This window comes from Artibeus jamaicensis, unplaced genomic scaffold (assembly GCF_021234435.1).
Source record: "Artibeus jamaicensis isolate MK-2021 breed Jamaican fruit bat unplaced genomic scaffold, CSHL_Jam_final scaffold_847, whole genome shotgun sequence".
In the NCBI taxonomy this organism is placed as follows: Eukaryota; Metazoa; Chordata; class Mammalia; order Chiroptera; family Phyllostomidae; genus Artibeus; species Artibeus jamaicensis.
In genome coordinates this window covers 11,274,579-11,298,954 of record NW_026522057.1, presented here as the reverse complement: position 1 = coordinate 11,298,954, position 24,376 = coordinate 11,274,579, and the positions used below count along the sequence as shown (strand labels likewise).

At 48.0% G+C, this 24,376-nt stretch overlaps 1 protein-coding gene across 2 annotated transcripts; it reads right to left on the bottom strand.

Moving 5' to 3' along the window:
- Positions 1-99: 99 nt before the first annotated feature.
- Positions 100-24,002, bottom strand: BSDC1 (BSD domain containing 1). Of its 2 annotated transcripts, none has more exons than XM_037149362.2 (11): positions 23,963-24,002; positions 23,637-23,697; positions 18,551-18,667; positions 16,313-16,480; positions 13,830-13,884; positions 11,815-11,930; positions 11,330-11,398; positions 11,082-11,160; positions 9,333-9,815; positions 3,084-3,187; positions 100-1,627 (listed from the first exon to the last, which is right to left on the bottom strand). In XM_037149362.2, exons 1-11 carry the CDS (start codon positions 23,971-23,973, stop codon positions 1,595-1,597), a joined length of 1,296 nt encoding a protein of 431 aa, XP_037005257.2. In that variant the 5' UTR covers positions 23,974-24,002; the 3' UTR covers positions 100-1,594. The 2 variants fall into 2 exon arrangements, with proteins under 2 accessions (XP_037005257.2, XP_037005259.2); XM_037149364.2 differs by lacking the exon at positions 100-1,627 and adding an exon at positions 1,749-2,995.
- Between the last annotated feature and the right edge of the window lie 374 nt (positions 24,003-24,376).

Genomic DNA, 24,376 nt, shown 5'->3' with positions numbered 1-24,376 from the left:
GGGTCCAAGCAGAAAGCTACTCTGTACACTGTGTGTCCTGCCCTGACCTCAGGGCAGCTGCCATGGGGGACAAGAACAGACCCCCAGACACCTTCCAGCTTCTGTTGAATCTCTTTAATGCTGTTAACGGCAAGTCTGGAAAACGTTCAGGACAAGGTTCTTTTTTCTTTCTTTTTAATTACAAAACTAACAGCTGTTAGAATCTTTTTTTTCCTTTTTTCTTTTCCCGGCTACAAAATACTCTGGGGAGATGCATTATAATTTAAAATATATAATATTGCACAAACAACCAAAAGATTAACTAAACTGAAGATATTACAAAGAGAGAAAAACCCCATCCCATCAAAAAGACTCAGCATTCTCTCCAACCCACCCTGTCACTGAAGGTCTGGAGTGGTCTGACCACCTCTCTCAGCAGCCCTGCCTTGATCCCACTAAGTCATGGGCGAACACCCTGGACTATGTACAAGAATCACCAGAGCAGCATCGTGAAGCACCAGGGTCTCCAGGGACTCCTGCAGCCCCTCACTCCCCCGAGAGGTGTACCTTTACCAGAGTGGAGGGTAAGAGCCATAAAGACTGCCTGCCTTCGGGAGAAAGAGCTTTTTCAGAAGCCTGGTGAGAGTCTCAAGAATTCACCCCCGGTATATTCCTTCAAGAAGCAGAAGGGTTGAGGCAGAGAAATTGCGCTTACCAGGGATGTAAGTATTCGGCTTTGATCACTGCTCTGCACCACTTGGAGCAGACTTGCATCCTAAGATCCAGGTGAACCAAGTTGGGCAGTTGGCTGGACAAGTTACCCCGCCAGGCAACGCACAGAAGGGCCTGAAGGGGTCCCTCCCTTCTTGGGGAGGGGAAGAGAAGCAAGAGCAGAGTCTTGCAGGTGGCACAGGTGGGCTAAGGACTTGGGTGCTTCTGACATGAATAAGCCCTGGGAAGGGCATTGGGGACAAACCAGCCTGTACTGGAGCAAAAAGGTAGGAACTCAGGGTTTGGTCTCTAGATTCTGAACCACAAGGAACTTTTCCAGAAATGGAAAATGCCTGGGAATGGGAGGTTCCCGAGAGAGGATAATTTCCCAGAGTCAAATGTCTCTTACCCACTGGAATAGGGACCAGAATGTGTTTGCCATGCCTGTCCAGCCAAAGGCAGGTGGCATGGCCTTCCTTCCCTGCTTATGGCTGGACAGTGCGTTGACTTGGCTTCCTCCAAGAGACTGGTTGTTTAGCTCCTGTCCACACAGGCAGAAGCAATGGAGCTATCCCTTGGGACTTTCCAGCAAGAGTCCCCAAGAACAGTGGGTATTCAGCAGAGAAATGCAGGCTCTTCTGGTGAGGGGGCAGGTTTCCTCCCCCTTAGGTCATCCCGTGGTTGGCACAAGTCAGAGTTCTTGGTTTGGATTTAGTGAGCCCCTTCCCAGCTGTAAGCGGAGACCCACGGGGCCAGCAAAGAGCAACCCAGAATCTGTGCCTTGAGCTCTGGCTCACAGAGGCCGTTTGGGGGACATTCTTGATCAGTGTCTTCCAGGGCTGGGCTGAGACGATCATGGGAAATCGAAGATGCCGTGGAGAGGGAGCTGCTGCCCTGGCTCCCCTCATTCCCAGTCCTCCCACTCTACATCTTCCAGCTGCAAATGGGAGGCGACAATGGAGAACACAAAAACAAATTTACTCCTCTATGTCAAGCCCAGGCTCAAGCTCCCCTTGCTGCCTCCACTTCCAGGGAGCCCTCCCCAACCCTCACCCCACTCCCCTGGCCCATACAGTACCCGTGAGAGTGAACCACAGTCTTAAGCATCGTGTCTGGGGAGCAGAGCTGTCCTCTGCCTAAAGGGTCGATCTGTTGCTGAGATCGTTTCAGAACCAAAGGAAATGCTTCCACCCACCAATGCTGGACTCTACAAGGGGGAAGCCCTACCCACAGGAACCAAGTCAGTCAGCTCCTTAAGTAAAACTTGTCCCCTGCTGAGCAGATTAAGAAGATGGGTCAGAGAGGCAGAGAACTGGAAAGTGGCGGCCTGGGCTACAGGTGCTCACAGGGTCTTCACTAGGGGCTCCAGAACCCTGGTCCCCAGCCGAAGTCTTCCCAGGCAACCTTCTCTTGGCCTGCTGTCAGCTGATCCCTACTATGATGGGTTATAGAATGACTGCTCAGGGACACTGTATGTCAGGTTTTAAAAGAGGGCTGCAAAGACACGAGGCCCCCGAGGCATGACAGGGCAGCATGGCCTTCTCCGCCCTGGGTACAGTGACACCACGGCACAAAATGCTCTGCACACACCACCCCCCTCAGCCTCCAGTCTCCCGACACGAAAAACCAGGCCCTTGCTGCGCCTCTAACCTGTTCACCTCTCCAACAGGCGCATGGGCCACATGATGGAGGAAATCACGCAGTTCTTGTGTGACAGCGGAAGTAACAGTGACTTGAATGGTATGTCTGGGCTGGGGGTCAGCCCTGCAGCTTATCAGCGATAAGAGCTTTCCTCCCAGCCTCTCGTTTAGAAGGACCCATTCGTGACTTTGAGAAGCAGTGAACGATGAGCACCAGGCCTCTGAGCTAATACCTGGTCTGGGTCCTGCGGTGGTTTCGGTAACATCTACCGGTGCTCCCCTGTCCCAGGCACTATGCCTAACACAGCTATGTACATTGTCTGTCACAGCTCGTAATCACTAATTCCATGTTTTAGATGAAAAAATAGAGGTTCCAGTTAAGTGATTAGCCTTCGATCGCATTGTCTTTGGTCTGCAAAGCGAGAAACCTGCTCAGCTCCACCCTGGGGCCGTGAGCCAGGAGATCTGGAGCAAGCTTTGGTATCTGTACTTTTTAATAGTGCCTTGGTGATTCTGACACAGCTAATGTCAGGAACTCTCCCACTCATCCATCCTGAAGCTGAAAGGAAGCAGAGCCTGCTGATGACAACTGCTCAGGGCCACAGTGGGAGGTGCCGGGTCTCTTTCCTGCAGCCTGTCACCTCGGAGAGACACAGGGGTCTACCCTGAGGGGACAGCTGGGCCTGGTGAGGAGAGGCCTCAGACCCTGGGCCCGCTGGGCTTGCTTCCCTGTGGTCAACCAGACGCACTCACCTCACCCGAGGCATCCACTTTGGAAAGTGCCATCTGCACTTCCTCTTCAGTCATGTCCAAGTCAAAGTCCTTCTCCCAGTCTTCGCTGATGTCTGTGCTCGAGCCTGGAACCATAACCCACAGTGTCAGACTCGGGAAGGGGTATGTGAAGAGGCTGTAGCTGGGGCGCTGGCACTCTCTAAAGGACTTGACCAATACACGCCGAGGGTCTCTGCCTTCTGCTGTCACTCTAGCTCACCTCCCACTTTAAGGAATCTAAGGAATAATCCTAGATTCAGTCAAAAATTTAGCCAAGAGCACGTTCACTGTAGTGCTGCTGTAGTGGTAAAAACTTAAAAAGCCACCTGCAAGTCCACTGATAAGGGAATTCCAAACAAATAAATGGTGACATGATGGAACATCATGTGACTTTTACGTTTAGGATGTAGAACATTTATATACATTTAAATAGTATTAAACTCTACTACTAAGTGAGGCAGCAAAGTAAGTTCATGAGTAGGGGAGAAGCACTCTGGTCCAGAGATTCCTTGGGAGCCACAAAAGTCTTCCAAAAAAAATAATCTCTTCCTCTTTACTGACTACACCCTACCTACCCTGACTCCCTCCTCTGGAAACACACCAGGCACATCCCACTGTAGGGCCCCTGCAGGGGGTGTCCCCCTGTCCCTGGGACCCTCAGAGAGCCACAGGCCAACTCCTTCACTTCCTTTCCCTGTGCTCAGATCTCACAGTGAAGTATGGCCTACCCTGACCATCCTTTTAAATTGCAACCTACTCCCTTATACTCTGCTCTGCTCGTTCTTTTTTCCTGTTTTATCAGTTTCTAGCTTGTATCATCAGACTTAATATGTTCACTGTCTAATAATACAGGAGCTAGAATGAGAGCTCCCCAAGGACAGGTGGGATTTTTTTAATACTCCAACGAACTAGAACACATAGTCTGTAATCAGTAAATATCCATGGACCCTTTCCCTAAACCAGGGGCTGGCAAACTATGGTCTGTGGACCAAATCCACCCTATTACTGTTTTTGGAGGTAAAAATTTGGCGCCCAGCTATGGCCACTTGTGTACACATTGCCTAGGTCACTCTGTGGCTACAATAGCACAGCCGGGTAGCTGGAACACAGGCCGTATGCCCCCAAAGCCTAAAATATTTGTGACCTGGCCCAACACAGAAAAGTTTACGTATCCCTGTTCTAGGAGATTCTGATGCCTGCTAAAGTTTAATAACTACTACTCTAAAAATTCATATTTGGTTATGACTTCTTACAGGCAGCATTTTTTAAATGTACGCCGAAAGTTATTACTAAGAAGAAAACTACAAAAATAGTCCCTGTTAAAAAAAAGTATATGCAGTCAGATTCCATTTTAGAGATGTGCTCACAGATGCAGCCCGCACACAGAAAAGGTGAGCAATAACCCACAGAATACTAATAATAGTTATTTCTAGGTGATGAGGTCATGGGGTAATTTTTCTTGGTGGGTTTTTTTCCCCCTAAAAGGAACATATATTACATTATCATTTTTTAAGCGCCTTAAAAAGCATAGGCCCGATTCCCCCCAAACCATGACCCATGAATATCTCCTTCCATTATAAAAGCATGGTCTCTGGAGACAAACAAGCAGAACTGAGTGGAATCTCTGTTTTTTTTTAAAAACTTTATTTCTTTCTAGAGAGAGGGGAAGGGAGGGAGAAAGTGAGGGAGAGAAACGATGATGTGAGAGAGAAACGGATCCGCTGCCTCTCCTCCGTGCCCCGAGCAGGGACCAAACCCACAACCCAGGTACGTGCCCTGACCAGGAACTGAACCAGCGAACATTTGCTTTGCAGGACGATGCCTAACCCACTGAGCCACACCAGGCAGGGCAAAAATCTCTATTCTTTTTATCTATTACTGTAGTTCTGGGGCAAGATATTCAGAGCTTCAGTCTACTTATAAAATAAGAATAAAACCACCCTCTTTGCAAAGAACCACTGAGGAAGCTTATTAAAATGCAGATTCCGCCCTGGCTGGTGTGGGTCAGTGGACTGAGTGCCAGCCAGCAAACGAAAGGGTTGCCAATTCCATTCCCAGTCAGGGCACAGGCCTGGGTTGCAGGCCAGGTCCCCAGCAGGAGGCACTTGAGAGACAACCACACACTGACATTTCTCTCCCTTTCTCCCTCCCTTCCTTCCTCTCTATTACTAAATAAATAAAATTTAAAAAATAATGAAAAAAGTACGCAGATTCCTGCTTCTCTAACCCTCTCATTCAGGCTGAGCAGATCTAGGTGGTGTCCCAGAACTCTGCAGGTACCTGGATGGTTCTGTGTAGACCAGAGCCTGCCTTTTCACAGACCAGAGTTAATATCAATGTAAAGTGCCTGTAACATGTATACATAGTGGAGACTTAACAAATAGAGTCCCTAAAGGCCCCTTCTCAGGGTTAAGTGATGTTGCGCACGGGGCCACAGCTAGTCAGAGGCAGACCTGCAACCAAGACCACGTCCTTCTGACTCCACATCTGTCTCCCTGCGCTTTCAGAACACGGTGGTGGCCACACACCCGCCTACGGGACAGCATAGGGTTCCCGTGGGGTGAAAGCCAGACTCTGGGGTGATTCATCACTTCGGAGCTATGGCTGTGGCCCTGACAGCTTTTCCCAACCTTGGCTTACCTTCTAGGGACTTGGAATTCTCTTCTTCAGGCTTAAATGCTAGGGCAGACCCTTCCAGGGTTAGTAAGCAGATTATCAACTAAACTTTAAGAGCACTTCACACCCACCCTCTAGGGTGGGCATTTATAGTTCCAATTTACAGATGAGGAAACGGAGGCTTTGAGTTGGCAGAGATGTGAACCTGGGTTCTCCCACCTGCCTCATCCCACCATCCTGTCCTGACACACCCAAAGAGTACTAAGATCTCCGTTACACAGCCCTGGCTGCTGTGGTTCAGTGGATTGAGCACCAGCCCGTGAACTGAAGGTTGCTAGTTCAATTCCCAGTCAGGGCACATGCCTGGATTGCAGGCCAGGTCCCCAGCTGGGGGGGTGTGAGATACATCAACCAATTGATGTATCTCTCTCATATTGATGGTTTTTTCTCCCTTCCTGCCCCTCTCTCCAAAAGTAACTAAATAAAATCTTAAAAAAAAATCTCCATAACACAGTGCATGTGGCAGAAAACTCATCTATGCAACAACAGTTTTAGACATGATGATGGAAGCTTTCTGGTTCTTGATTACTAATCTCAGGTGGGAAGCAGCTCTGCAGTGGCAGGGATGCCCTGGGACCTGCGAGTCCCTGCGGCTAGACCTCAAGAGATTAGGCTCCACCCAGAAACCAAGCCTCCCTCATGTCACCTTAGGAAGTGACCATAAGAAGGAAAGGAGTCACTCTGTCTATAAGTCTTTATTCTTCCTTTTAAGATTTGCCCTCTCTACTCCGTTCCCACTGTCCTACCTTAGTCTAAGACTCTGGCTTCCCCCCACTACCTACGACCACTTCTGGTGGGGCTTCTGCATCAAATCCCCAGCCTCTCCTTTTGTGAATCTCCAATGCAATAGAGACAGTAGAACAGAGCAGTCAAGAGCTTTCACTGCACCTTCCCCCTCATCTCATTTTGTCTGGTCTCTTCTACCCACCACTCATTTTTCCTGATGATGCTCTCTATTCCAATTCCAAGTAGAACCTCAAATTCTTTAACCCTCTACCTCTTTCAGTGTTATGCCCCACCTTCTCCAGCTCAGATCCCACAGGCCTTCACTCTGGTCACTTCTCACACACACTTCCTCCACTGGTTTCACCTGGCTAAATCTGACCCCTGGTTAAGACCAACTCCCCACTTGCTGTGTGCCTGCACCTGAGCAGCTGAGTGGCTGGACAAGAGTGCAATAATGCTGGCTGCTGTCTCAAAACTCAGGACCACTGCCTCCGACGGGTCCTTGCTACCACCCATCAGCAACCCCACACTACCTGTTGGGCCCTAGCTACTCACCTACTCTCTTAAAGTACTATTTCATACTTTTCTAAATACTTATTGGGTAGGTAACAGATCTGTTTCTTGCTAGTAAAAAATGGGGAAAATTGCACAGGGCTTTTGTGAAGAATGAGTGATTATGCATATCAAGTGCTTAGCACAGAGCTATACGGAAAGTGCTCAGGGAATAGTAACTCTTTTTATCATCATCATTTCTCCAAAGCAGAGCTCCACTCAGATTTCTTCCCTGACCTGTTGTGGAACAATTACTTCCAGTTTATAGAGTAGTAAATGGAGGCTTAGAGATCAGTAAGTTTTCTGAAGTTGTATGTCTTACAAGCAAAGCTGGAATTTGAACCTGGAGCCTCGACATGCAAGGCTTAGTAGAGCCTTGTATGATACATGCAAGTATATATCATATAAGCAGCATGCCCTGTTGCTTTGTGGCACTAAGTTCAACCTTCTAAATTCAGTTGAAGTTCTTAAGTTCTATTTCTGAGCCAATCCATCCACCCTTCTTATTCCTCCCTCTCCTAGGAGACAATACAAAAAAGTGGCTCTGGTCACCACCCTGCCATGGGTCCCATGCCCTCTGCTCTGTGGACTTTGCAGGCCCGCTCGGCCTGGACTGCTCCCCTGCACCTGCCCCAAGCTCTCCTACACGGCGCGTGTCTTTGTGGTGAAACACCTGACGACTGTTACCAACAGGTTCCTTCTTTCTTTGACTTTCTCCAGTACCATGTCTGTCCCATACTGCTTCACGCTTCGTCATAAAGACTGCAGCCTCGGCCCCTCCCTCCTCTGTGCCTCACAAAGACTAGGTGGGAGCTCAATGGACGACCTCACTGAGCCACAGTCAGAAGGAAAGCACTGTGATGGAAACTAGGTACCCTGCAGTTTCCATCAGGGAGCATGGCAGGGTGGGGCAGGGCCTGTTTCCCACACGCTATAGCAAAACAGTCTCTCACTGTGCCAGCAGGCCAGCACTCAGAGGCTGGCCAAGCTCTGTGGCCAACTGGTACTGAGTGTTGGCAAAACAGGATGCATGTGCGTGTGAGAAGTGGACGGGAGGTCCTGCTGATAATCAGGTGTCTCTAAAGAGGTATTCTGGATGTGACAACAGATGTACAATTGTCCTTTAATTCAAGGAGTCAGAGAGGTTTCCTCCTGGCATAAAGTCAAAGAGTCTCAGACTAAAATTCTATTATACAGATAAGAAACTAAAGCTTTAGTATTTAAACTGGCTCACAGCAAGTTCAGGAGTATTAACTTTATTATTCTTTTAAAAATTTTGTTTATCTTTAAGGGGGAAGGGAAGGAGAGAGGGAAAGAAATGTCAATGTGTGGTTGCCTCTCACATGGCCCCCCCTGGAGACCTGGCCTGCAACTCAGACATGTGCCATGACTGGGAATTGAACCATGATCCTTTGGTTTTGCAGGCCCATGCTCAATCCACTGAGCTACGCCAGCCAGGACTAACTTTATTGTTCTTAAACTGAACATGTAAGTTTTATTTATATATTTCATAATACTAGCTCTAGTTGGTGTGGCTCAGTGGATGAAGGCTGGCCTGCGAACTGAAAGGTCGCCGGTGATATTCTCAGGGCACATGCCTGGGTTGCAGGCCAGGTCCCCAGCTGGGAGCGTGCAAGAGGCAATCAAACAATGTTTCTCTCCCTCTTTCTCTATCCCTTCCCCTCTGTCTAAAATCTTCAATCCTAAGGTCACCCAGGAAAGAAGATCCTTAACATCAATCAGTGTCATAGGAATACCCACCCCAGGACGAGGTTAAACTGTACAAAAGGAGAGAAAACAGCACAGCGTGGTAGGCAGTGGACGGCGTGGGCTTCAAGTCAGACAGACCTGGATCTGAATTTGGACTTGTCACTTCTCGCCACGTGAATCTGAGCAAGTTATTTATCATTTCTGAGCCTCACTTTCTTTACTTGTAAAATGGAGACAGTAATACTGACTGCCCTCAGTTGTAAGATATGAGAAATTAAAGGCTGTTACAAACTTTAGCACAGGATCTGACATAAACCTTATATTGTTGACTCTAAGATCACAACAATTTTAAGAGGCATCTTTACTTCTGAGAATCTGTGTATCTTAGAATTGATGGTATGGTAATAAATAACACAGAGAACCTGTTATCATCGTCATCAGTATCACAAAAGAAAGACATCTGCTCCTAGAATCCTCACAAGGGACAAGGAGACAAGCCTGCCTTGTGAAGTATCAACTCTCACCTGCTCTGCCCCACACACTCCCTGGGCTTTGGCCTTGACTCACCTTTCTTTCCATTGTTGGAGGGTGTAGACTTCCCACTGTCCGAGTTCAGCTCAAACACCCGTAAGTCTGTGAGCACCTCCTCCCTGAGGGTCTCTACTCTGGCGGCTGGAGGCCTGGGCTCTGGGCCACTGGGGCGGCCCACAGGGGTGTGGGGTTTGAACTGGGCTGGGGGCGGGGGTCCAGTCTCGCCCATGTCTACAGCCAGGCTCTGTTCCTCCAAAGACGCCTCTAGAAGCTTTTGGGACAGGTCCTTGGGCACCGCTTGTGCCTCAGGTGTAGTGGCAGGTTTGGCAATCTGTGTCACGAGGGAGATACTCTCGCTGCTCTCCGACGGGGTCACTTCTGTTGGAGGCTCTACTGGGATCACCAGACTCTCTTCACAGGGGCTCTGGGGGCCAGGTTGTCCTTCAAGGGATGTGGATGTTTTGGCCACAGGAGACTTTGCCTCTTTTGGAGATGTGGGTGAAACGCCAACAAGTTCCTCTGTCGAGAGAGAAAAGCAGAAAAAGTAGGCAATGTGCTTGGTTAGCGCAAGACAACCTCGGAGCTCTCTGAAGACAGGTCTTAGGTTCCCTCCAAAGTTTACTTTGATCAAGACCTGCCCTGGCCAGGTAGCTCAGCTGGTTACAGCAGCATCCTGATATGCCAAGCTTGCAGGTTTGATCCCCAATCAGGGCACTTACAAGCAACCAATGAGTACATGAATAAATGGAACAAATCAATGTTTCTCTCTCCCTCTAAAATCAAAAAGACTTAAAAAGAAAAAAAGACTAAAGACACCAGTTTCCTCACCATTTTCCACCAGGTTGTTCTGCAGACACTCCGTGTCCCAGTGTCCCCTACACCTGAGGCCTCGCACCTATTTGGTGGGCACTCAGCCTCCAGAAATGCAGCCCGAGGTGGTATTGCAGATTACAAAGCCAAGACTTGTCAGTCACTTCTATTTATCTTTATTTTTTTTAAAGATTTATTTTTACAGAGAGGAGAAAGGAAGGAGAGAAACACTGACTGAGAACTGGGGACCTGGCCCACAACCCAGGCCTGTGCCCTGACTGGGAATCAGACCTTTTAGTTTGCAGGATGATGCCCACGCACTGAGCCACATCGGTCAGGGCCACCTTTTCTTCGTTAGTCAGTTTTGAGCTCAGGTCAGGCTCTGTTACATCCTAAGTGTGTGATCTTGGGCAAGGCACTTAAAGTTCGTTAACTTTCCTGCCTCACTCGTAAAAGAGGGATAATGGAGTCGTGGTCACGACCTTACATACAAAGAAAGCTCTTAGTACAGACTGGGCGTATGATACAAGCACTTACTAAACACCTCAGCATTATATCCTGCAGGTGGCCCCGATACACTGTCCTAAGCTGAGCTGTCATAGAGGATGTTCAGCTTCCTCCCTAAGCCAGCAGTTCCCAAGTCAATTAATATTAACAAGTCTAGGCATGGAGTCCTATGAGGAGGGACGAGGCTCTGGAATGTCACGAAGCATCCCAGGTGACTCTGAAGTAGCTGGTCCACGGCTGCCAGGGGAATCTGCTGCAACTGACACATGTGCTTTTTACACCGAAGCCTGGGAGTCTTCCGGCCTTGGCAGACGTCCCCTCCTCAGCCCCGCCTGTCCTCAGCATGCGCACACACTGTACTCATTCCTCCCTCTTCCCTGGGGTGCCGCATCTCTCCAGGCCTCATAGAGCACATGGCCCAGAGAGTCCCCCATAGGCAGGACCTATTACCTGCCCATCATTTCTTACCTTCTTCCTCCTCCCATCCAGGCTCCTCAGTGATGCTTTGTTCTGCTCGCTGCTTCAGGGCATCCCTCCGCGCCTGCTCCTGAATGTGGGGGAGCAGATGGCCAGGAGCAGTCAGAGCATCCTCTCCCCACACCCTGGTCCTAACCCCAGAACTCCTGACACCCTTGTGTCCCCTTCTTCCCTCAACAAAATCCAGCCCACTTTCCCCAAGGCTGAGTGGAGTACCTCCCCAGGCTAGGCCAGCATACCTGCTCTAGTTGATGAATCTTATAGAAATAGCGATGCCAGAATTCTGAATGGGAAACAGCCGCTGGCACCTGGAAGGACAGGACAGCAGAGATGAGACTTGTGAAGTGGTTGTGTGGGGCCCGCATCCCCAGCCTTATCGGTCAGCTCCTAGCCACTCTGAATTTGAGACACAGTAAGAGGCTGAGCAGTGATTAATCAGAGCACTTCTATCCCACATCCAACCCCAGCTACTTTCCTGGCCTAGCCTGACCCAGGAGGGAGGAAAGAAATTTCATCAAGCTTTGCCAGCCCTTCCATTGCTTACCATGATGGCCAGAAACCTGGCAGGTCAGTTTCCCCCTACAGGTGCTTGACTGGTTTGGCTGTACAGGGTTGCCCACTGCTCCCCAGGCCAAATACTCCGAAATGACTCTGGAAGTACCTCTCCCATATCCCTACACCTCAAGCTGGCAGCTGGCTGAGGTCCTGTCAACTGGGCCCTCACCATCTTGGTGTAGAGGGCCCGGATGGAGGGGCTGCCTACGAGGAGCTCTGAGATCTCCCCCTTCTTCTCCTCCAAGCGGAACTGGGAAAGCCAGGCATCGAACAATTCCGGGGGCCCTGTAGAAGGACAGACACTGATGGTCAGTTCCCTGAGTATGGAAAAGGACACTGGGCCTCCAGAAAACTCACCTAAACCTGGACATGGAGGACAATGAGGAAAGCTTAAGGTCTTTTCAAAGTGCCATTTGGCCCAAGCTGGGGGGAAAGGCTGGGTGAAGGGGTGGATGGGCCTTACTGATACCAGGGTGCAGCACCCAGGTGGTCTCCAGGAGGGGCTGCAGACTCTGTTCTCTGCCATGCCTGCTCGCTTTTTAGCCCCCACAGCACTTGGCCACTGAACCTCTTCTCTGCAGCAGCTGTTCTCGGGCCACCCACGTTGCCAGATCCAATGGCAACTTCTCTGTCCTCTCTTGAGACCAATCCAGTTTCTGACCCTGGGAGCCACTGCTTTCCTCTTGAAGCCCTCCGGATCCAGGGGTCCGAGTGTCCCCTGGACAAATCTACATGCCCAGGCGATGCAAACCCAACTCATTTTCTTTCCTGCCCAACCCAACCCACCCTGATCCACTGGAAAACTTGGGGTCCCTCAGAGATGCCTCCCTACCCAGTCACTCTGGACTCCACTTCCTCAGTGTCTCTCACGGCACACTCTCCTCCTCACTCCTGCCGCTTCCCAGGTTCTGGCCCTACCTCCGACGTCAGGGCTGCTACCAAGCCTCCTAACTGGTCTTCCCATCTTCTGTCTCTGCCTCTACTTCATTCTTCACAACACTGTCCAGGGCTCTCTTATAAAATGTAAAATCTGATCACATCAGGACTCAAAGCCCTTTAATAGTTCTCTATAGGAACACTCTTAAAACTAGGGTCCAAAGACAGGCTTCAAAGGTCAAAGAATCCGATTTTGCATATAAAATTTTGTAGAGAACTCTCTCTACAAAATTTTCAGATTGCCATTTTCAATAGATTTTTAAAGGTCTTTGTGACAAAAAAAAAAAAAAGGTTAAGAATTTTGTTTTGGGGACAAAATTCAAAATTCAAACAGCTTAGCCTGACCCCAGAGCACACAGACCCGGCTGCCCCCGAGGTTCTCTCTGCTCTCACCCCACGCGGCACCGTTAGTCCAGCCTTCCCAAATGCCTAGGTCCGCCCTGTTCTTCCTGGACCTTCGTGTGTTCTACTGCTATGCTTGAACACCCACCCCTCACTTCTGAAGGTAAAATAAGTTTACTGCTGGCCCTGGATGGTGTAGCTCAGTGGATTGAGCACAGGCCTGCAAACCAGAGGATCGATTCCCAGTCAGGGCACATGCCTGGGTTGCAGGCCAGTTCCCAGCAGGGGATGCACGAAAGGCAACCATACATTGATGTTTCTCTCCCTCTCTCCTTCCCCTCTAAAGATAAATAAATAAATAAAATCTTTTAAAAAATAAGTTTACTGCTAATTCACCCTTAAAACCTCACTTCAAGTGTCATGTCACAGGCTGCCAAGGTGGGTTGGATGCCATCCCTCTGGGTTCCCACTCCCCTCATTGGCTCCACAGAAGCAGTCACTGCAAATCTACTATCTTTGCTTTGTTCATTGTTTCCTGTTTCCCTCTTCTAAGAGCAGGTTCCTGGAAGTCTGGACCAGGTTGTGGGTTTGACTCATTTCTGACCTGGAACTTGCTCTACCACTGGGGTTTAGCAAACAGGCAGAGCAGCAGGGCTGGGCAGGGGCCTGAGCTGAGGATGAGGAAGAGGATCAAAGCCTCTGCAGACAGGGATGAAGAGAGCCTGGGTTCCGGGAGGAAAAGAGACCACCAACCCATCCCACTAGGTCTAAGGTATGCACCAGCCCCACTCTCATCCCTTTACACAGTGGGAGCCTGGCCACTGCTACCAGAGACAAATGGAGCACAGCCCAGATGCCCTTGGTCTCCTTGCCCCGCAAGCCCACCCCCTACCGCTACCCTCTCACCATCTGGTTCATTGCAGTAGGTTGCCGGGTCTGACTGTAGGCTGTAGAGACGAGCCTGTAAGAAACAGAGAAGACTCTTCAATGAGGCAGCAGAGCAGCTTCCCCAGCAGACACAGATATGCACATCTTTGTGAAGACCCTGACTGGCTGGACCATCACCCTCGAGGTCAAGCCCAGTGACACCACTGAGAATCAAAGCTAACATCTGAGACAAGGAGGGCATCCCACCTGACCAACAGTGTCTGATTTTTGTGGGCAAACAGCTGGAGGATGGCCGCACTCTCTGACAGAGACTATACTCTTTGGAAAGAGCCCACCCTGCACTTGGTGCTTCGTTTGTGGGGTGGTATCATCAAGCCATGCCTCCACCCGTTCACCCAGAAGTACAACTGTGACAAGATCTGCCACAGTGTTATGCTCACCTGCACCCCCACTGTCAACTGCTGCAAGAAGTGTGGCCACACCAACAAACGTGCACCCCAAGAAGGTTAAATAAGGCTCCTCCAACCACCTCCTCAGGAGGTGTTCTGCCTGAACCCCATGGCCCGGAGGCCTCAATAAAGTTTCCCTTTTGTTGACTGAAGCAGAAAAGAGAGGAAGGGAGGGAGGGAGGGAGGGAGGGAGGGAGGGAGGGAGGGAGGGAGGGAGGGAGGGAGGGAGGGAGGAGGAGGGAGGGAGGGAGGGGGGGGGGAGGGGAAAAAAGAGAAGAGAAAAAAGAAAAGAGAAAGAGAACATAAATTCTGAGGTGCTGGGCACAGAAGGCAGCCCCCTCTGCCACAGTACTCAATCAACCCCAGCCCAGCCCCTCCCCTGCTGGCTACCTCGTCCATAGCGCACCTGTCAGTTAATAGTGTGGCTAGGGAATGGGGTGCTGGGCTAGGAGTCTAAGACTGGGGCTCCGAGAAAAATGGTCTTTCACCCAGTATTCCACTCCTGGGAACTAGGAAAATACAGTGTAAACAGGCTACAAAATTATATGTGTGAAATGATGTGAAATGTAAAAAATGCTAATAAAAACATTAATAAAGTCCAAAGTTATGGGCAGGTTTTAAAATAATGTAACTTCCCCAGATTGAAACGACTCATCAAGAATTTCTTAGCCCTGGCCGGCTGCTCAGTTGGCTGGAGCGTGCTGTCCCGACACAGCAGGCTCTGAGCTCACCCCTGGTCAGGGCGCATGCGGGAATCAACCAGTGAACGCATAAGTAAGTGGAGCAACAAGTCCATGTCTCTCTCTCTCTTCTAAAATCAATACATAAAAAAGTTTTTTAAAGAGTGCCTTAATTTGACAGCCAAGTGAAACTGTAAGCTGTGTTGCTATTAGGGCCACAGATGTGGCAACCTTTAGCTGGTACACAGAGAGCCCCACCTTCCTTCCTCCGTATTATGTGAAGCATGGGCTGGCTGGCTGCACCAGAACATCAGGTTTTAGTGATTCACTGTTTAAATTTAAAATCCTGTAATTTAAACATATTCACAATTCCACTCAAATGTTCACTGTGTGGTGGTGCCAATTCTAATGCTAAAATCACACTTGAAAAATCAGTAGTAGGTTTGGAACGAAAATTCAATGTGGCAAAATGCTACGAAGGAGGCCAAACTGTTATGACACCACACTGTACATTTAAGTGGAAACATTCCACGAAATCCAAGAATGATGAGAAAATAAAATGCAGTAGAAATAGACATTCTCCCCACTGCCCTCTGTACATGTATTCCTATTAGAAATAGAAATCAGTCTTAAAAAAATATATTTTATTTATTTATTTATTTTTAGAGAGAGGGAAAAGGAGGGAGAAAGAGAGGGAGAGAAACATCAGTGTGTGAGAGAAACACTGATTGGTTGCCTCTTGCATGCCCCCAGCCTGTGCCCTGACCTAGAATTGAACCAGCAACCTTTTGGTTTCTGGGATGATACTCAACCCACTAAGCCACACCAGTCAGGGTTGGAAATTAGTCTTAAATAACCCAAATGTGGAAAAGATCATGCCTGTACAGATGCTCCCTACAAGACTGCTTATTATGGTTGAAAGGTGAGAGGAATCCAAATGTGCAACATTAGGGAAATGACTGAATAAATTACACTAGATTCCTTTGCAAGAGTTTAAAGACATTAAAAATAATGGTGGTTAGGAAAGGTGCTAAATTTACCGTAAAAATTTTTAAAAGGTTATAAAATTGCACATATAATGTGCCTTTTATTTATTTTGGGTATTTAGAAAAATACCCAAACAATCTTTACCCATGTTTGTAAATAAAAAGAAATGGAAGGCTAAACACTAACAAAAAATTAGTGGTTTTTTTTGAGTGATGGGATTATGGGTTTAGAAATACTTACTTTGCGGCTTATCAGTAGTCTCCAATTTAGTTATATAAGTATATTTACTTTGTAGCCTGCACATTATTGCTTCTGTGAGGACATGCGGGAAGCTAGAGCCCAGTGTGGTTAGGCAACTGCAGGGAGGCCACTAGTGAGTGAATACCTTGGTGCCATCGTAGGGCTCAGCTGTGCCAGAGGGCGTGCCCATCAGGGTGATGACATCACAGTCGATGGTTTTGTCCGGTGAGGGAGCAAAGGTGTCGGAGATCACCCCTAAGAAGTCAGACAAACCCTTCTTCATTTTCTCTGCCGCCCCCGAGGAGCCTTCAGTCTGCAAAGAGAAGTCGGCAAAAGAAGCAAGTGGCCCACAAGCAGGCTACACTCTGGGGCATGGGGTATGGAGGAGCAAAGTATCAGGGGGAGAGTGTACTGTGTATGTGGGGACCAGGGAGTGCTCGTGACCTCTCACCCCATCTCTGGGGCTGGAGAAGGAGAGAGAGACAGCCCAGGGTTTCCATCCTTCAGATGAGGGTGCAGAATAGGGCTGCAGTAGGCCTCTGTAGGTCAGAGCAGAGCTACGTGACTGGCTGTTTCATCAAAATTTCAAGGCCAGCCAGACTGAACAAAAACTGACAGGAGAGAAGCCATGCTATGGACATTCAGTGGGGAAGAAGACCTATGAGTAGAGTGATGAGAAAGGTATAGCTGTGGAGTCAAACTTGAATCTGAATCCCAGCTCTACTGCTTGTTGATTATGAGACCTACACCCTCCTTGAATCTCTGTTTCCTTATCTGTAAAATGCAGATAAATACATTTCCTTCAGGAGGCTGCTGCGAAGATTCCAAGAGATGAGGCACGTACAATACCTGGCACTTAAGAAACATTTAATAAAAAGCAATATGAAACATCACAATTTCATCATCATGATTGTTCAGGAAGTGCAATACTCTATATGAAGGCTGAGGAAATATGGGCAGGATTAGAACAGAGAGTCTTGCCCAGAGGAAAGCCGAAGGCCAGCTGAGGGCCTACGTACAGACCTCACGGAAAGGGCAAGCAGGACACCAAGCTTGAGCCACACTGGTCAGAATGCCCTCAAGCACCCAGGGATGAGATGCTGAGAGACAGAGATGAGGTCTGAAGACCTCATGGAAAACTGTAACATTTATTCCTAATTAGGCCACCCAGGCATTTTACCCTAGAATATACCACAGTGCCTCACACAGGTTAGCACAGGTATACAACCATGTTTGTTGAATGAAAAAAAGGAATCAACAAATGAAAGAAACAAGTGCTGTTTCTGCTACTGGCTGGACTTATCGCAGTTCAACAGGGTTACCACTTGTCAGTCATACTTATCAGTAGTTGTGGGTAGCAGATGTCTAGTATTTTACCACATTCGACCAAAAAAGCCTGGCAAAAAACTCCTCCAAAACATGTTTTTCATAATGTGACCTCTAGTCACAAGGAAATTGATTCAGCTGGTGATCAAATTAAGAAACTGCAGTGTGTCCCAATACTAAACGAAATGCTGTCATACAAAACCAGTATATTACACTTCATCATAAACTTGACACTTGCAAGGGTACCTTCAACTGTACATAATTTTCACTGTCACACTGACTTCAGAATCAAACTCCTTTCTCACAAGAAGATTCCACCGCACATCTCTGAGTAATAAAAACAAGGCCAGTAAGAATATGTTGGCACACCCTTCTGGAGGACAGTTTTGCAATAGATATTAAAAGGCCCCAAACTGTACTCACCCTATGATCCCATCCAAGATTTTATTATAAAGAAAGTGTTAAGGGCAAAGATTTAGCAATCAGAGTGTTCACTGCAGCCCTGTTTACAGCCCTGGGAAAGACATGAAAGAGGAAACCAGGAACTAGTTAAACCCCTAACAGAATACTGTGCCATTTGTGATGCTGCAGAAAGAGGTCTGCAATGATCAAGTCAAAAAGTAGGCCACCAAACATGGTACTGAGTTGGTTCTGATTCTGAGGGAGAAAGTGTAAATGGGGGTGCCCTCCCCACACAGTGGCAGGAGTTGCCTCTGGGAGACGGACTCATGGGCGTCTCTAGGCCTTTCTTTCTCTCTTTTCTTTCTCTCTCTCTTTCTTTCTTTCTCTCACTTGTCTGTATTTTCTAAATTGTCTATAATGAATGACTTTGATAACAGAAAACATTTGCTAGGACAAAATGAGAAAGCTTATTGTTATTTAATACGTATTATGTAGCTTGTTTGCTTGACAAGACAAAATTCTTTCAAAATGAGAGTCTATGGGGAAAAACAATCACATAAAAAAAATTGGAGAAAGGCTGGGAGCCCCCCAGCGTAGTCCCAGAACAGGTCAGGCTGTGAAGGGCAGTCCCGTGGAGGAGACAGGTGGTACTCACAGCCAGCTTCTCCTTGACCACGCTGGCCGTGGCAGCGATGGTGCAGGCCGTGTCATGCTGCACCACCTGGGTGAACTCTGTCAGGTCCCGCTTCATGAACTCCAAGGCTTCAGAGGACTATGGGAAGACAGAGAAGGATGACAAAGACAGCTGTCTCCACCACCCTTTGTTGCTGTTCCCTGTGCTTCTTTGTACAGACAGATGCATGGAAAACTCAAATGACATGGGAGGCCTGGGCTCAGAAACAATGCTCACTTGTCCCTATTCCACGACCTGGTATCTGACAACAGAGAGCAAAGAACTTCTTGCTGCTCTGCGAACAGCAACTGTGTACCGGCCTAGACACTTACAAGCTATGGAGCCAGGAGCTAACTCTCGTCTAGTCCTCTGCGGTACCCTAGAAAATGAAGGAGGGGGGCTAGACGAGCAGTTCTCAGGAGCAGACGGGAAGGGGACGTACAGTCTGAAAACAGATTTTGTTGCATCACTTTGATATGCTTCAAGACATGACATTTGTTTCAAATAACATGAAAAGATCTGTGATTTTTTTTTTTTAATCAAAGGAAAGTTTCTATTTTCACTTTTTTTTGGTACAGGAAAATTTAGTTGAAATGAGGGAGGATGTGAAATTATGTGTCTGAAAGGTTTAATAAACATGTTGCAATAATAACAATAGTTTAGAAAGCTTTTATGATTATTAATGATTTAATACCAGTAAAAAAAATATGTTGATTTTTATATTCAACAAAGGAAGTGTTAACAGAAAGACTTGACTGGATCCTCTCCCAGGCTTTCTTGGTCCCATTCATGCATAGAGCTCTTTCGGGCAGAACTGGTATTTGCTTGTTTACACCAATCTGCTTCTAATCCTGCACTCAGAAGCAGCCTGAGACAGCGAGCTCTCGGCTCTTGTCTAAGTGCTGCCTTGTCTGTTTTTCTTCACCCATGCAAGGACACCTTCCTGGACTAGCTCTGTACTCATCTGCAAACCCTCTCATTTTACACAAGGATAGCCACCTGCAATTTTTTAGCATGTATTTTAGTATCCTGGTGATGCTTCTTTCGTGGAAGGGCCTGCTCAGTTTTCATCAGCACTGGAATCCTGAGTGGGACAGTCTCATCTATCAGCCACAGGCTACTCTGAGGTGGGCATTATGCCTCCATATCAGACTCAGGACTCCTTAATTGGGATAGACAGGTCATTCATTAATTCTCTCTCCATCCACACTACCACCACCTTAGTCCAGGACAACCTGGACTCCTCCTAGGTTGCATGATTCAGGTGCTTCTATTAAATTCTCTTCCTGACACCAGTGGGAGCTTTCTAAGTCAGAGCAGGCCATGTACATTCTTTTGACGGTTACACAGTACCCTATGAGCAAGTATAAATCTTAATACTCACTTGCAAGGCCCATGTAATCTTGCCTCTGGCACTCTTTCATTCCCTAATGCTGTGTCCCTCACTGAGCTCTACCTGGCCTTCCTCAAGTTTCTCAAATGTTCTAGCATCTTCCCTATCTCAGGAATTCTGAATATATTATTCCTCTCCTTGACACACAGTTCTAACTCTTCAAAGCAAAGCAGAGAACAAACACAATGAGAGAGCCCTCTCACCTGGCCAACTCCTGTTCCTCCTTCAGATCTATGCTTAAATGTCACTTCCTCAGAGAAGCTTCCCCGATGCCACCTCAGTCTGGGGTGGCTCCCCTGCTTCATGGTCTAAGAGAACTGCACATTGTCTGAACATTTCTCATACTTCAGACTCATGACTGCCCATTCAATGTCTATCCTCCTGCAGAGCTGGGAGTTCCATGAACATAGAACTTATTTCTTTTTAAAGATTTTATTTATTTTGAGAGAGGGGAAGGGAGGGAGGAAGAGAGGAAGAGAAACATCAATCCCTCTTGCGTTCCCCCTACTAGGGACATGGCCCGCAACCCAGGCATGTGCCCTGACTGGGAATTGAACTGGTGATCCTTTGGCTCACAGGCCGGCACTCAATCCACAGAGCCATACCAGCCAGGGCTGATCTCATGTTTTTTTTTAATTCACTGATGCTTCCCCAGTGTCTGACAAAGAGTTGGGCACGGAGTAAAAAATGTTGTTAAATTTACACGTAATAAAGCAGCTTTAATTATATAACCATCCGCATGATTATGTGATGAATGGTTGTTTCCCTCACTAGACTGTGAGCTTGGAAGGGACAAATGTGAATTAACATAGTGCTTGCCTTCAAGAAGGTCACAGTCTATTGGGAAAAATGCTCACATAACAGTTCTGACAAGCAAGGAAAGACCAGTAACCAGAGTATTGTGCAGAGCTTGGAAAGACCTGGACTGTGCCCTAAAGAATGGGCTAAGAAGCCTGGATGTGGTGGGGCATGAGTTTACTGAAGCCTACAAGCAGATAGTCCTAATGAATATAAAAGGTAAAGCAAAAGTAGTGAGGGAGAGGTTGCCAAGGGCAACCATGGAGCACCTGATCAACCCTGTGGGTGATGAAGAGCCACCAAAGGTTTGAAAAAGGGCAGCCATGATGAGATTTGCATTTTTAATAGGTCATTCCAGGGACTGATGTGGTCCAAGAGTGACAAGATTAGAAGAGAGAAGAAGACCAGTCAGGATGCTGCTGCAATAGTCTAGAAAAGAAAATAGAAGAATAAGGGGACAGTGCTGGTAAGGATGAAGAGGATGAGACTGGTTCAAGAAATATCAGGCAAAAGAGATGGATTTGGTGATTAAATAGGTATATTGACTGAGGACAAGACAGAATCAGGGAAGAGCCACTGGCTGCTAAACTAGGTGACTAGAGGAGATGCACTGCTGCCAACTGAGAGAGAAAATGCTGAATGGGGAGCAGCTTTAGAGAGAAGATGATGACAGTGACTCTGGTCATGCAGAGTCAGCAGTGACTATGGGGTATCTGGAACTGCTGTCCAGAAAGAGTTATTCTCAAAGGCAAGCTCAGAGAAAAGGACTGAGTCACCCAAACAAGAATGGAGGTCACCCAGAAAAGTTGATAAACAGAGCAGTGGACTGAGGACAAGACCCTTCGAACACCACACTTTTAAGAGGCCGAGGAAGAGAAACTTCTGAGAACAGTCAGGAAAGGAAAGCCTGAGGAAGTATTTGGAGAACTGAGAGAGAATCATGTCACAAAAGCCAAGGGAGTAAAGTTTCAAGAACGAGAGAGTGATCACTAGTGTCAAATGCAGCAGAAAGCTGCCGGAAGATAAGGGCTGAAAACCACCCAGTGGATTTGGCAAGTGGTAGGTGCAGCTGCGTGTGTGTATATAGATAAGTCGATACATACTGGCTTCAGGGGTGGGAAGGAATTACAGAGAGATCATGTTGTTGACCTCAAATTTTAAAATGTCAGAGTTAATGTTATCTCCTTGAAATAAAAGAAGTGGCTGAACAGGGGACTTGAGGAAAGAGTTAGGGGAAAATTTCTGAAGGCAAGGGGAGGACATAAAGGATGAAGATGCTTACTAGGGGTGCTCCGGCCCAGATGAGGTTGGGGACTCTATGGCAGGGCCAAAGAGCAATGTGACTTTCTCTACCAGTGTCTGTGGGCAAGTGCACGCGCTCTCTCTCTCTCTCTCACACACACACACTGTAGGAAGAGTAGAGGCAGATTACCAGCACCATCTCAGAGCTGTGGGGAACAAGAAATTGAAGGTGCTGGGAACTGAGTAGTCCAAATGAAACCCGGATAGGAAGGAGGGAAGCAAGGCCAGGAAAGCACTGAAAGACCAACAAAAAAATGGAAGGAGAAATGGATGGGTGGTATTTAAGAGTTTCCCCAACACTCTGAGCACTTAATAAAAAAGGCCAACACTTATTTTATCAAATTTACTGTGTGCTAGGCATTTCTTAGTGCTTATACATATTATCACTTAATCTTCATACAAACCCTATCAGGTATGTGTTAGTATTCCCATTTTACAGATGATGAATGGAAACCTAGAGAGGTTAAATAACTTGCACAGGTTCTTTGAAGAGTAAGCAGCTAAGAAAGGGAAATTAAGCCTTTTCTTTACAAATGGGGAATTGTTAAAGGCAGAAACAACATTCACTTCCCCACCCTTTGCTTTCAAATGTGAATTCTCCAAGAACAACAATGAAAGGTTAGTCAACTACCTATTTTTCATGAGTTATGGTAAACAAACCTTGACGAAACACACAGGAGGCCTTCAAACAGATTTGCTAAATGAATGTCAGACTCTCAGTGGATTGATCAACAGGAAGCAAGCTACGCGGAAGTCTCTTCTATTAACCTCAGTATGAAATTCTTTCTTGGTCCTTACCAAAACAAACCGCTCAGGGCATCCTCAGATCTGCTGGACTGGAGCTGAGGGTTTGTGTACAGGCCAGAAGAACAAAAATGAACAAAAATGCCCCCAGAGTAGCCAAATGATTTAACTGAGGCCAGAAGCCTCCTGAAGTCCGCGTGGAAGCAGGACTTGCCCCTAAATGTTCTCGGTAAACAGTAACTACCGTAGTTTTCTTCCAGAATTCATTTGGGTCGGTTTTGACAGACTAGCATGGAATGAAACAGAAACACACAATGGCACTGTTCACTGGCAGAGCCAAGTCTCATTCATCACACAGGGACTGCCGTCTCCCCACCAGACTGGGAGCTTTGTGAGGCCCAGGAGTGCATCGGTTTGGCCAACATCGGTGCCCTTGGTGGGGACACCGGTGGAACCTGTCAGAGGGCTGGCTGTGGCATAAACGCTAATATTTAAATGACTATAGATGGAAGTTTCTATTGCTAGAATTGTTTATCTTCAAGGCCTATGTCAAATGTTCTCTTTTCTACAAAGTTAGGCATTTCCCGAGCTGGAATAAATTGCTCGTTCCTACAGATCCCTACGAAAGAGTCGCTCCAGCCTTTAAAACAATTTTTATTTCACTGTGGCTAGTGTCACACTGGCCTGAGGGGGGGGGGGTCTGTCCTTCGGCAGACCGAAAGGGGCTAAAAGTAGGGACAGAATCGCTCTCATCCCTGAGGCCGGCACACACACAGGTCGGGCGGGGACGCTGCGCCCCAGTTGCAATGAGGCGGCGCCGGTCCGGCTTACCTTTTCCTTGACTGCCTGGTAGCTCTGCTGCAGCCAGCTCCGCCACCATCCCACGTCCTCCCTGTGGAAGAAGACACATTTGGCATCCCTGCAGTGCGACTCTTGCCCGCGCAATGATCGGGTCGCAGTTTCCCCTCAGAAGTGGCTCCGCGGGCTGAAGCTTCGCAGACCGCTTCCCAACCCCCCTCACACTGCGATTCCGCCCCGCCTTTTCAGCTCTGTCCACCGCCGCGCTGGCCTCCTGTTCCCCACAGGGACCCTGGCCCAGCACCCCAACCCTGAGAAAATTCAGGCCCCAACGCCCGAGAGTTAGGTGACGGGCTCACCCTTCCGCCATCTTGCCTGCATGACATCACCACTATTTACTGACCTTTGACTTACGACACGGCCCCGCCCCCTCAAGCACCGCCCCGAAGCACTCGGCCCAATCCTTTCGCGGACACCTTCCTCAGCCCAATCTTCTTTCTGCTTTACCACTGAGCTCCGCCTCCTTGAGCTTAGCCCATTCTCTGTTTCGCCCTTAAACTCCGCCACTGAAGGCTTGGTCCAATCCTCAGTTTTGTTTTAAGGCCCACCCCCAGCATTAGCTCCGCCCTCACCAACCTCGAATCTTTGTGGATATCAGTCAACATTCCCTACGGTGGCCGCTGTGGACCTTTGTAGTCCTGCTGGGTGGGCGGTGGAAAACTGGGAGTAGAGGGGAGGGAGGGAGGGGTCTTGGCGGGAGGGGGAGAGGAAGA

Coding starts and splice junctions, on each gene's coding strand:
- BSDC1 (XM_037149364.2), bottom strand. Junction 11,161..11,329: donor AGATTCATCAACTAGAGCAG/GTATGCTGGCCT, acceptor CCCCACATTCAG/GAGCAGGCGCGGAGGGATGC. Junction 3,188..9,332: donor CTCCAACAATGGAAAGAAAG/GTGAGTCAAGGC, acceptor TTATGGTTCCAG/GCTCGAGCACAGACATCAGC.